Source organism: Rhincodon typus, chromosome 48 (genome assembly GCF_021869965.1).
Source record: "Rhincodon typus isolate 14 chromosome 48, sRhiTyp1.1, whole genome shotgun sequence".
Lineage (NCBI taxonomy): Eukaryota > Metazoa > Chordata > Chondrichthyes > Orectolobiformes > Rhincodontidae > Rhincodon > Rhincodon typus.
The window spans coordinates 4,731,259-4,745,555 of NC_063379.1; the positions used below are offsets into that span (position 1 = coordinate 4,731,259).

Here is a 14,297-nt window from a genome sequence, read left to right on the forward strand (position 1 = left end):
TGTCTCAGTAAAAATCTAATTCACCCTCACCTGATCTGGTCTTTGCAATGAAATTCTTGACTTTGAGCCAATCTAGAAACAAATCACAAAAATATTTGGATGTTAGCAATGTCATTTTTGCCAAATACACTAAAAGTAATTTACTGAGAAAATGCTAAAGATGTCGTATTCCGGACCTCATGAGATATCACGTTGCCTGCAGGTCACAGCTAAAATCCACGTGGTTACTTGTTAACATGGGTTAATTACCATTATCCCTGCTCACATTCTTAATGGAGCTAGTTACATGCTCATGAATCAAACAACCCAAGAGGCCTTTGAGCCCTCATCTCTATGCCATGGCGAAACTAATTTACAGAGAAAATGCTGAGGATGCAATTTTTTTGGGATTCAGTGAGGTTACCATGTAGCCTGCTATTCGCAGCCAATATCTGTTACCTGTCTACATGGGAAATTCCCATTATCACAGTTCACATTCACTATTATGCTAGATACACAATCATGAATCATTATGATAAGTGGGAACTTGAGGGAGACGAATGTGATATTACCATGTAGCCTGTTCATCACAGCTAGTAACTGCATGGTTAACATGGGAAATTGCCATGATTACTGTTCACGCTCGTAATAATGCTAATTACACAAACATGAATTTTCCAGCCCAGGAAGTCACTCAGCACTCAGCCCTATACCACAGTGGCAATGCTGAGGGGGCACTGCTCTGTCAGGGGGGACAGTGCAGAGGGAATACCTCAGTGTCAGGGGGCACAGTGGAAAGGGAGTGCTACACCATCAGGGGGTCAATGTTGAGACAGCAAACTCAGGCAGTCTGTACTGACAGCATTACATAGTTTTCAGAGACACAATTAACCAAGAGCTAAAATGTTGATGGCATCACTGTCAGACAAGATGTTAAATCCAGGTTCTGCCTGCCCTGCCTCTGTGTGCTGTCCTTGTTCTCATTTGGTCAACTTAATGTCAAGTTCTGCAAAGAAAAATCTTTCAAATAAAACATGATGAATGATCAGCTTCAAACAAGAGCTATGTGAGGGTGACAAATCTGTCTCAGTAAAAATCTAATTCACTCTCACCTGATCTGGTCTTCCAAATGAAATTCCTGACTTTGAGCCAATCTGGAAACAAACCACAAAAACATCTGAACATTAGCAATGTCACTGTTGCCAAATACACGTGAATTAATTTACTGAGAAAATGCTAAAGTAGTAGTATTCAGGACCCCATCAGATACCAGGTTGCCTGCTGGTCACAGCTAAAAACAGCACGGTTACTTGTTAACATGACAAATTACTATTTTCCCTGCTCACGTTCATAATGGAGCTCGTTACGCACTCATGAATCTAACAATCCAAGTATCCATTCAGCCCTTATCCCTATGCCACGGTGAAATTAATTTACACAGAAAATGATAAGGATGCAGTTTTTTGGGATTCAGTGAAGTTACCATGTAGCCTGCTATTCGCAGCCAGTATCTGTTACCTGTTTACATGGGATATTCCCATTATCACAGTTCACATTCATCATTATGCTAGATACACAATCATGAATCATTACGATAAATGGGAATTTAAGAAAGACAAATGTGAGGTTACCATGTAGCCTGCTCATCACAGCTAGTGACTGCATGGTTACCTGTTAAGATGGGAAATTACCATGATTACTGTTCACACTGGTAATTATACTAATTACACAATCATGAATCTTCCAGCCCAGAAAGTCCCATGTACCATGGTGGCAGTGCGAAGGGCATGCTGCACTGTGAGAAGGGACAGTGCAGAGGGAGTGCTGCATTGTCAGAAGGCACACTGCATCATCAAGATACTGTACAGAGGAAGTCCTGCACCATCAGGAGGCAGTACAGAGGGAGTGCTGCACACTCAGTGGATCAGTACTGAGGCAGCAAACGCAGGTGGTCTGCACTGATAGCAATACACGGTTTTCAGGAACAATTAAGTGAGAGCTGAAATGTTTAACGTCCAACTCCTTCAAAGAAAAGTCTTTCAAATAACACTGTGATGAATGATCAGCTTCAGACAAGAGCTATTTGAGGGCGACGAATCTGTCTCAGTAAAAATCTAATTCACCCTCACCTGATCTGGTATTTTAATTGAAATTCCTGACTTTGAACCAATCTGGAAACAAATCACAAAAACGTTTGGATGTTAACAATGTCACCGTCGCCAAAAGCACGAGAATTAATTTTACGAGAAAATGCTAAAATTGTCATATTCGGAACACCATGAGATACCATTGCACCCGTTGTTCACGGCTAAAAACCACATGGTTACTTGTTAACATGAGAAATTACCACTATCCTTGCTCACATTCATAATGGAGCTAGTTACACACTCATGAATCTAACAACTCAAGAAGCCATTCAGACCTCATCCCTGTGTCACAGTGAAATTAATTTATTAAGAAAATGCTAAGGATGCAGTTTTTGGGGATTCAGTGAGGTTACCATGTAGCCTGCTATTCACAGCCTGTATCTATAGAGTTACCTTTTCACAAGGCAAATTCCCATTATCATAGTTCACATTCATCTTTATGCTAGATACACAATCATGAAGCATTATGATAAATGGGAACTTGAGGAATACAGATGTGATGTTACCACGTAGCCTGCTCATCACAGCTGGTAACTGCACGGTTACCTGTTAAGCTGTGAAATTACCATGATTATTGTCCATATTCATAATAATGCGAGTTACCCAATCATGAATCTTCCAGCACAGGAAGTCACTCAGCACTCACCCCTGTACCATGGTGGCAGTGCAGAAGGGGTGCTGTACTGTCAGAAAGGATGGTACAGATGGAGTCCTGCATTGTAAGAGGGCACAGTGCAGAGGGAGTGTTGCACCATCAAGACACTGTACAGAGGGACTGCTGCACCATCAGGGGAACGTATAAAATGAGTCCTGCACCATCAGGAGGCAGTACAGAGGGAGTACTGCACACTCAGGAGGTCAGTACTGAGATAGTAAACTCAGGCAGTCTGTACTGACAGCAATAAACGGTTTTCAGAGACACAATTAAGTGAGAGCTGAAATGTTGACCGGTGTCAGTGTCAGTGTCAGTGTCAGATAAGATGTTAAATCATGGTTCTGTCCGCCCTTTCTCAGCATGTAGTCCTTGTTGTCCTGTGATCAACATTACGTCCAACCTCTTCAAAGAAAAGTCTTTCAAATAACACTGTGATGAATGACCATCTTCAAACACGAGCTACGTGACGGCAATGAATCTGTCTCAGTAAAAATCTAATTCGCCCTCACCTGATCTGGTATTTTAATTGAAATTCCTGACTTTGAACCAATCTGGAAACAAATCACAAAAACATTTGGATGTTAACAATGTCACCGTCACCAAAAGCACGAGAATTAATTTTACGAGAAAACGCTAAAAATGTCGTATTCGGAACACCATGAGATACCATTGCACCTGTTGGTCACAGCTAAAAACCACATGGTTACTTGTTAACATGAGAAATTACCACTATCCTTGCTCACATTCATAATGGAGCTAGTTACACAACCATGAGTCTAACAAACCAAGAAGCCATTCAGCCCTCATCCCTGTGCCACGGTGAAATTAATTTACTGGGAAATTTAGGCTGTAGACATGCTCGTTGAGCCGGTCGGTTTGGTTGCAAATGTTTCATCACCCTGCATGGCTACATCGTCAATGCACCTCTGGCAAAGTGTCGGTGTTCTGTCCCGCTTGTTATTTAAATGTCCTGGTTTGTTAACCAAGGGGACAGTACAGAGGGCGTGCTGCACCGTCAGAGGGCACAGTACAGAGACAGTGCTGCACTGTCAGGGAAAATGTACAGAGCGAGTGTTGCACCAGAGACACTGTACAGAACAAATGTGGCACATTCAGAGACAGTGTACAGGGGGAGTGCTGCACCATCAAGAGGCTGTACAGGAGTAACAAGGCACAGGACACTGGGACTACAGCACGGTCAAGGGTCATACAGAATGAGTCCTGCACCATCAGGGGGCAGTATGGAGGGAGTGCTGCAGAGTCTGTGGCACTGAGCGAGTGAACTATGGTCAAGGACGAATGTACAGAGTGAGTGTTGCACAGTCACGGGTGCAGTACAGAGGGTGTTTTGTACTGTCAGCGGGTCAGTACTGAGGCAGCAAACTCAGGCAGTCTGTACTGACAGCATTACTCTTTTGAGAGACATGATTAAGTGAGAGTTGCAAAGTTGATGGTGTCACTGTCAGTTGATATGTCAAAGCCAGGCTCTGTTTGCCCTCTTTCAGTATGCAGTCCCTGTTGTCATTTGGTCAACATAAAACCTCTCAAATAACATTGCAATGAATGATTACTTTCAGAAACCAGCGACATGAGGCTGACGAATCTGTCTTGGTAAAAGCCTATTCGCCCTCACCGGATCTGGATTCTTCAATGGAATTCCTGACGTTGACCCAACCTGGAAAGAAATCACGAAAACATTGATGTTAGCAATATCACTAATGCCAAATACACCAGAATTAATTTACTGAGAAAATGCTAAAGATATCGTATTCAGGACTCCATGAGACACCACCTTGCCTGCTAGTCACAGCTAAAAACTGCACGGCTACATACAACATAGAACAGTACAGCACAGGAACAGGCCCTGTTCATGCCAAACACGATGACAAATTAAATTAATCCCTTCTGCCTGCCAATGGTCCATATCCCTACATCCCTCACTTATTCATATGAATATCTAAAAGCCCCTCAAACGCCACTTTCGTATCTTCCGCCATCATTACCCCGGCACCCTACACTATCTGTGTATATAAACATGCCCCTCACATGTCCTCTGAACTTTCCCCCTCTAACCTTAAATGCATGCCCTCTCGTGCTGGACATTTCAACTCTGGGATAAACTTTCTGACCATCAACCCTATCTATGCCTCATAATTTTATAAACTTCTATCAGGTCTCCCATCAGCCTCTGCTACTCCACAGAAAACAACCCTAGTCTGTTCAGCCTTTTCTTATAGTTCATGCCCTCTAATCCAGGCAGCATCCTGGTAAGGCTCTTCTGCACCCTCTTCAAAGCCTCCTTATCCTTCTGTAGTGTGGTGACCAAAATTGAATGCAATATTCTTAAGTGCAGCCTAACCAAACTTTTATAAAGCTGCAACATCACTTCCTGACTCTTGTACTCAATGCTCCGACCAATAAAGGCAAGCATGCCATATGCTTCTTCACCACTCTACCTACTTGTGTGGGTCACTTTCAGGGAGCTCGGGACTAGGACTCCAAGATCCCTCTGTACATCAATGCCATTAAGGGTCCTGCCATTAACCATACACTTTCTTTTAACATTTGATCTCCCAAAAGGAACACCTCACACTTGCCCAGATTGGACTCCATCTGCCATTTCTCCGCCCATATCTGCAACTGATCCATATCCTGCTGTATCCTTTGATAATCTTCCACAACTGTTTTCATCCAAGTCATTTACAACAGCCGTGGTCCCAGCACGAGTCCCTGTGGAACACCACTAATCACGAACCTCCAGCCAGAAAAACACTCTTCCACCACCACCATCTGTCTTCTATTGGCAAGCCAATTCTGGATCCAAACAGCCCAGTAACCATGGACCACATGCATCTTAATCTTCTCGATGAGCCTACCATGAGGGACTTTGTCAAAAGCTTTACTAAAATCCATGTAAACAACATCCACTGCTCTACCCTCATCAATCACCCTTGCCACCTCCTCAAAAAAAAATCAAGTTATTAAGACAGGACCTGCCCTGCACAAAGCTATGCTGACTGTCCCTAATCAAGCCATGCTTTTCCAAATGTGTGTAAATCCTATCTCTAAAAACTCATTCATCCAGCTTCCCAACCACCATGAGACTCACGAGCCTATAATTTCCTGGATTATCCCCATTTCCCTTCTTGAACAGAGGAACAATATTAGCTACTTGCCAATTCTCAGGTACCTCTCCAGTGACTAGAGAGGATACAAAGATCTTGGCCAAGGCCCCAGCAATCTCTTTTGCCTCTCACAGTAACTGCAGTCGATCTCATCAGGCCCTGGGGACTTATCCACCTTAATGCTCTCCAAGAGACCTCACATCACTTCTTTCTTGACCTCAAAATGCCCTAGTATATTAGCATGTCCCACACTAATCTCACTATTCCCCCATATCCTTCTCCTTGGTGAATATTGACAAAAATTACTCGTGTAGGATCTTGCCCATATCCTCTGCATCTCTAGTTATCTTCTTGCTTTTAAGGTATATATAAAATACACTCTTATATTCTTTAACCCTACTCACCAAGGATATCTCATGGCCTCTCACTGCACTCCTAAATTCCTACTTAAGTTCTTTCCTACTTTCTTTACATTCCTCATGGGCCCTGTCCAATTTTAGCTTTCTAATCCTTACATATGATTCCCTTTTCTTTCTGACTAAATTCACAATCTCCCTTGGTATCCAAGGGTCCCATACCTCGTCATCCCTGTCCTTCCACCTTTCTGGAACATGCCAGTCCTGAACTCTCATCATCAGGTCTTTAAACAATTCTCACGTCAAATGTGGACTTGCCTGATAACAGCTCCTCCCAATTAACACTCCCTAGCTCCTGCCTAATACTGACATAATTTGTCCTCTCCCAGTTTAGTATCTTCCCACAAGGTCCTGACTTATCCTTATTCACAGCTATCTTAAAACTTAAGGAGTCATGATCACTGTTTCCAAAATGCTCCCCTACTGTAAGGTCAGTAACCTGGCCACGCTCATTTGCCAATACAAAGTCGAGTATGGCCCCTCCTGTAGTTGGACTATCCACATACTGTTTCAAGAAACCCCCTTGGATGCACTTAACAAATTCTGCCCTGTCTAAGCTTCTTGCTATAAGGGAGTCCCAGTCAAAATCAGGGAAGTTAAAATCACCCACTATGATAGCCCTGTCATTTTTGCGTCTTTCCAAAAGCTGCCTACATATCTGACCCTCAATGTCCCTGTGACTGCTGGGAAGCCTGTAGTATAATCCCATCACAGCGACCGCACCCATGTCATATTGCCTTGGTGAACGAGCCCTCCAGTATGCTCCCTCGGAGTGCAGCTATGACATTGCCCCTGAATAACAGCGCAACTCTCCACTCTTACCTCCCACTCTCGTCTAAAACATCAAAACCCTGGAACGTTGAGCAGCCAGTCTTGCCCCTCTCTCCACCAGATCTCTATAAGGGCCACAACATCACAGTCCCGTGTACAGATCAAAGCTCTAAGTCCATCTTGCAAAGTTAGTGTGTGTAAAATCGCAAAAATTGATAGTGGGGAAAAACAGTGTGTTGTCCCTTTAAAAGATGGTGTTTTTTTCAGTGCTTAGGGTTAAAATGGATATCTGACCAGCAGTTTGAAGTGCAGGTGCACACAGGGAGTGTCTGAATGGAAACATTTTGCATCGAACAGCCAAGCACCGTTTTTAGCAAGACAAAAAGTCTTTTCAAATTTAGCCAAATCAATTTAAAACAAGTCATTAGATGCCAAAAACCTATGAAATTTAAATCTGATGGTGTTGACAACCTGAAACTAATTATGTTATAAGAATTTGATGTGGCATGGGGATATAGAAGACAGGTTTTTTGGAGGTCAGCAGAGAGCCAACTGCCAAGAGACCAACACCTTCTGTTTGCTCTCAGAAAAAGCACCATCTAATTAAAATGGTACCACAGCATTTCTAGCTAAAAGTCCTCCCTGAAGCAATTACAGAGAAAAACATCCCTGACTGCAGAATCAGCGACAGAAAGATATTTGTGACATGAGATCGACATAAGAAAGGCTGGAGAAAGCAGAGTGTTCTAGAAGATAGTCTGTGTGAACTTGGAGACACCATGTTTTAATTTATTGTTGTCTTATTAATTGGGTTTATACAAGTGGGACTTGTGTTTACTTGAACAGCATTCCAGTTGAATTTAGTTCAGTAAGGGAGTAGTTAGTAGTCTCAAAGGGAATCGTTTATTTTGTTAGTAATTCTGTTAATTTGTTCATTGTTAGGTTAAATAAATAAATTGTTACTCATAACAATGAGATCAGGGATTTTCTTTCATCAAACCACTCTTTCAACAAATTACAAGGGGAAAGGCAAGCTTCTCTGGGTGTTTCAGGGGTAATTATCAGAGGGGAACCCTCACTCCCGTCACGATAGATTGGGGTTTGTGTTTTGGTTTAACTATCAGAGGGGTTCGGCCATTTCCCCTCTGTAACAAAATTGGGGATTCGAGACCAGGATCTGGACGGATCATGTACAGGATCTGAACGGATTTGGGCAGATTTAAACAGACTTGGGGATTAATGTCCTCGATCTTTAAATAAAATGTAGGTAGAAAAATCTATTTAATTTTGGCTTTGTGTTGTTGGATAAATTAGAAGTGAGGGAAATGGCTCTTAACGTTGCTAAAGAGGTTGAGATTTGAAGATACTTCCCAAATTTGCCAAGAAAATTTAGAAAAACAGAGGAATGACATACTGTTAGAATTAGCAAACAGGTTAGAATTGGGTTTAACTGGAGATAAGAGAAAGCTGAAATTGTAATGGAGTTGGTCAAGCACCTAGGTATATCAGAGAAACAGGCAAGCGCAGTGAAGTTAGAGAAAATTAAAATTGAAAATTAGACATTTGGAGTTAGAAGAGAAAGGGAAACTGGCTAGGCAGATGACTTGGCCAGAAACTGTGTGGGTAATGTTAATTCAGACCAAGTTGTAGGCAGGGCTAGTGAAGTGTTTGCAGTGCTGTCAGATGAGGTATCAAGAGATTATGAAGAGGTTAAACAGGCTATTTTGAGTGCCTACAGTTTGGTACCAGAAGCACCTAGACAATGGTTCAGAAAAATGGAGGAGGAACCAGGTCAGAGTATTTCAAGCTTGCAAGACTTAAACAGAGCAACTTTAATAAATGGGTAAGAGCATTAAAGGTAGAAAAGACAAATGAGGATCTTAGAGAGATTATTCTGCTGGAGGAGTTTAAAACCTCACTTCCAGAGATGATAAGGACTCATACTGAGGAACAGAAAGTTACCAAAGAAAGAAGAGCGGCACAGATGATGGATGAATATATATTAGTGCATAAATCAAAATTTAGCTTCCAACAGCAATCTCAGTCCGTGAGGGATAGAAATTGGGAAAAAAGGGAGATCTTTCAATGAAAAAACAAAAGTAGATTACACTGGGAGCAGTTTACCACAGGTGACAAAAGAAACCCAAGAGGTTGAAAAGAAGCTAAGAGGCCTCAGATGTTTTCACTGTAACGGAGTGGGACACAAAGTCACACTGCTGGTGATTTAAGAAATGCTCTGGGAAAAAGAACGTGGTGAAAAATGCTAAACAAGTGGGATTAGTTGAGGTACTGAAAGAAATCCCAAAAGGAGTCGAAGAGCTGCAGGAGAATGCAGCCTAGTAACAGGTTGCATAATGAGACAGTGCCTGATCTCTACAAAAACTTCACTTCTGTGGATAAGGTTTACACAGTAAGAACAGAAGGGAGAAGGTAAAGAAGTTACAGTATTGAGAGATATGGGAGCTGGTCAGTCTCTAATAGTAAGAGATGAAAGAACTTTCACTCCTTCTGAAATGTTACCCAAGAAAGTGGTAATCTGTGGAATAGATGGATACAGATTTAGTGTTCCCCTGCGTAAGATTAAGTTCAAAAGTCCAATCAACACTGGGGAAGTGAAAGTGGGAGTGATTGAAAAAGTGTTTATTTCAGGAATACGGTCTGTTCTTGGAAAAGACCTCGCAAGATCAAAAGTGGGAATGACGTCCCTTGTAGTGGAGAAGCCAAAGAAAAACAAGGGAACTGAGGAGTTAAAAGAAAAATACCTTGGAATTTTTCCAGACTGTGTGGTGACAAGTCATAGATTAAAGCAAGTGGGGAAAACCAAACAGAATGATGAAGCAGTTGATGTCCAGTTAGCTGACACCCTGTTCGACAAGATGGTAAAGGAAGAACCTCAGCAGGTAGAAGATCGGGCAGAGGAGTTTAGTTCTGAAAGATTACTGGAGTTACAACAAAAAGATGAGACAATAAAAGATCTATATCATAACGCCGACTCAGAAAAGAAATCAGAATGTATTCCCAAGTGTTACTATCTTAAGGATAGAATCCGAAGGTGAAAATGGAGACCTCGGCAGGTTAGTGCAGAGGAAAATTGGGCGGAAGTGCAGCAGATTGTGTTGCCGGAAGCATACAGACAGGGAGATTCAGTCAGACCAATAATCCAATTTCACTGCCAAACTATCTAAGGAGATCATGGATAGTTTAGGCATCAAACACTTTAAATGGAATGCACATTATCCTGAATCCCAGGGAGCATTGGAAAGGTGGCATCAGACCCTAAAAGCCATGCTGACAGCTTATTGCCAGGATTACCCAAATGACTGGGATAAAGGTATCCCATTTATATTGTCTGCGATTAGAGATTCCCAAATGAATGAACTCACTTCATTTAAATTGATATTCGAACACAAAGTAAGAGGGCCTTTAAAATTAATTATGGAAAAGTTGATAGGTCCAAAGTCAGAGATCTCACAGTTACATTATGTATCTGAGGTGAAAGAAAGATTAAATAGAGTAGGTGAATTAGCTAGACAACATCTGAAGGTGGCACAGCATCTAATGAAGCAAGAAGCAGATATTAAATCTAAAATTCAGACATTTGACCATGGGGATAAAGTATTGGTGCTATAATCAGTAGTAGGAAATCCCTTCAAAGCAAGGTTTAGTGGTCCTTACCAGATTGAGGAGAAGTTGAGTCAGGTGAATTATCCCGTAAAGATGCCTGATAGGAAAAAAATTTTATTGGGTATGTCATGTGAATATGTTGAAACCCTACTATAACAGAGACAGGGAACCAGAGAAACAAGTATTAGTTACTGCCCCTCAAGTTAGGAATCAAATCCAGATGATCTGGATTTTGATGTGCCTCAAAGTAAGTTAAATAATGAGGAATGAGACAGAGCAGTGAGCTATCTGTTTCAGGAACAGAAAACTGAGTTGATAGGCCTGTTGCAGCAATATGAGGACATACGTGGGAATAGAATGGGGAGGACTAATACTACAGCGCATGAGGTGGAAGTAGGGAGTGCTGTTCTAATAAAACAAGACCCCCACAGGCTTAAACCTCTTAAAGCTGCACAGATACAGAAGTGGAAGCAATGCTCCAAGAAGACATCATTGAGCCAAGTAAAAAAAGTGCGTGGACTTTGCCGATCGGTTTGCTTCCCAAACCTGATGGTACTCAATGGTTCTGCATGGATTATTGGAAGGTCAATGCCGTAACTAAACTGGACTCGTACTCAATTCCAAGGCTGGAGGACTGTGAAAAAAGTTGGACAAACCACTGGTATCACAAACTTGGACTTACTCCATGGTTACTGGCAAGTACTTTGGTCGCAGAGAGTGAAAGAAGTTTATAACAATTTATCAATTTAAAACAATGCCCTTTGGAATGAAGAATGCACCAGTCACATTTCAAAGACTTATGAACAAAGTTGTGGCAGGATTGACTAATTGTGCCGTCTATATAGATGACGTCTATATAGATGATGTCATGATCTTTAGCCATTCATGGAAAGATCACATGGTGTATTTGTCTTTCAAAGAGCTTTGCCAATGGGAGGCAAAACTGATCATGAACTTAGCAAAAACTGAATTCACAAAGGCAAAGATCAAGGAATTTCCAAGACCATCCTCGAAAAAAGAGGTGCTTCGATTGCTGGGACTGAGCGGATTCTACTGGAAGTTTGTGCCAAACTTTAGTAGCATTGTGGCACTGCTGACAGATTTTGCTAAAGAAGAATACGAAATTTCAGTCGGCAGAACAATACCTGGAGGCTTTTCAGAATTTAAAGGCCATGTTAACCACCGCACCAGTTTTAGCCACACCAAATTTCTTGAAACCCTTTAAAGCTGCTACCAACACCAATGATACAGGGGTTGGGGTTGTGTTGATGCAGCAGGATAATGGTGGAATTGAAAGGTCAATTGGTTATTTTTCAAAGAAACTCAATATTCATCAAAGAAAATACTCCACCATTGAAAATGAACTGTTGAGTTTGGTACAGGCCATTCAACATCTTAATGTTTCTGTTATAGATAATGTTGCAGAGACGGTTGTGTATACAGACCACAACCCTCTCATCACTTTGGAAGGATCTATGAACAAAAATATGAGACTATTTTGTTGGAGTCATATGTTACAAGCTTTTAATTTACAAACTGTACATGTTGCAGGTTGTAAAAATGTTACTTTAGATGCATTATCGTGGGTTTAAAGAAAATGTAAGATAGAATCAGTATGGTCTAATGGTACATATATGCACAGTTAGTACGAAATGTATAATTTTAGATTACTGACCTCTGTATTTAGCGATAATGGTGTCAAGATTTAGAGAAGAAAAAAATGAAGCCATCTTTTCATAATAATGTTTTTTTTTTCTTAAGGGGGGAGGGGTGTTGCGAAGTTGGTGCGTGTAAAATTGCAAAAATGATAGGGGGGAACAGCAATGCGTCATCCCTTTAAAAGGTGTTTTTTCCAGTGCTTAAGAGTTAAATGGATATCTGACCAGCAGTTTGAATGGCAGCTGCACAGACTGCCTGAATAGAAACATTTTGTATCAAACAGCCAAGCACTATTTTTACCAAAACAAGAAGTCTTTTCAAATTTAGCTAATTAATTTAAACCAAGCCCTTAGCTACTAAAAACCTATCAAATTTAAATCTGATGGCATTGACAATCTGAAATCAATTATAAGAATTCGATGTGTCATAGGGGATATAGAAGACAGGTTTTTTGAAGATCGGGGGACAGCCAACTGCCAAGAGACAAACACATTTTTTTGCTCTCAGAGAAAGCATCAACTGATTAAAATGGCACCACGGCATTTCTAGCTAAAAGTTCTCACGGAAGCAATTACAGAGAAAAACATGCCTGACTGCAGAATCAGCGGCAGAAAGACATTTGTGATGTGAGAACGACAGAAGAAAAGCTGGAGAAAGCAGAATTGTTCAGATTGTTAGTAACTGTTAATTTGTTCATTGTTAGGATGAAATAAATAAATTGTTATTTGTTACATGTAAAGTGGAGATCAGGGATTTTCTTTCTTTTAACCACTCTTTTAACAAATTACGAGGGGAAAGGTAAGCTTCTCTGGGTGTTTCGGAGGTAATTATTAGAGGGAAACCCCTACACCCGTCATAACAGATTAGGGCTTGTGCTTTGGTTTAACTATCAGAGGGGTTCGGCCATTTCCCCTCCGTAACACCATAATACTCTTGCCTTGAAATTAACACACTTGAGCCTATTAGCCCCATTGTGTTCACTAACCTGTCCCTGCCTGTCCTTCCTTTCAGCCTTACTGGTCCTGACTTGCAACATCCCCTCAATCCCTGCACTTGTGGACCTGCTGATGGTTCCTACCCTCTGCCACTCTAGTTTAAAGAGTAGCCCTGGAAGGATACTGGTTCCCCTCCAGTTTAGGTACAACCCAACCCTTCTGTACAGGTCACTCCTGCCCCAGAAGAGGTCCCAGTGATCCCAAAACCTGCACCCTGCACCAGCTCCTTAGCCACATATTCATCTGCCTTATTTTCCTTATAAATGGCACCAAAAGTAATCCCAAAATTACAACCTTTGAGGTCTTGCTTTTTAACCTACTGTTTATCTCCCTGAATTCTTGGTCCGAGACATTCCTCAATTTGCCCATATCATTAGTACCAACGTGTACCATGACCTGTAACTCATCACCCTTCCCTTTCAGGATACCCTGCAGCTATTAAGTAACATCCCGGACTCTGGCACCAGGGAGGTAACACGCCATCCTGGAGTCATTTCTTCGCTGCAGAAGCGCCGGTCTGCTCCCCTGACTAAAGAATGATCTATCATTATTGTTCTTCCTTTCCTCTTCCTCCCCCTGTAAGATCACGCCCGAAATTTGCACTGCACTGGATATGTAGCCCACACCGGTTCCCGAGTCTCCGTTCTGACTGCTCCCGGAGTACATCCCCGTTAAAGTGGGTAATTACCGTTATTACTGTTCACATTCATAATGGAGCGAGTTGCACAATCATGAATCTAACAAACCAAGAAGGCATTCAGCCCTCATCCCTGTACCACAGTGGCTGGCCAGAGGGAGTGCCGCACCATCAGGTGGGCCGGCCAGAGGGAGCGCCGCACTGTCAAGGAGAGCATACAGACTAAGTGGTGTCAGGACTGAGACAGCAAACGCAGAGTCTGTAAGTGACAGCAAACGCAGAGTCTGTA

At 41.9% G+C, this 14,297-nt stretch overlaps 1 protein-coding gene across 12 annotated transcripts in view; it reads right to left on the minus strand.

Annotated features, from left to right (window-relative positions):
• Positions 1–14,297, minus strand: part of LOC125488063 — a 35,679-nt gene that overhangs the window by 18,608 nt on the left and 2,774 nt on the right. For 11 of the 12 annotated variants that reach the window (XM_048620890.1, XM_048620888.1, XM_048620883.1 and 8 more), the window contains 5 exons: positions 4,415–4,456; positions 3,291–3,332; positions 2,109–2,150; positions 1,092–1,133; positions 31–72 (listed from right to left, as the gene is read on the minus strand). In XM_048620890.1, coding sequence (XP_048476847.1) covers positions 31–72; positions 1,092–1,133; positions 2,109–2,150; positions 3,291–3,332; positions 4,415–4,456 — 210 coding nt within the window. The remainder of the gene's footprint in view (positions 1–30; positions 73–1,091; positions 1,134–2,108; positions 2,151–3,290; positions 3,333–4,414; positions 4,457–14,297) is intronic. The other variant, XM_048620887.1, reaches the window with a different exon arrangement.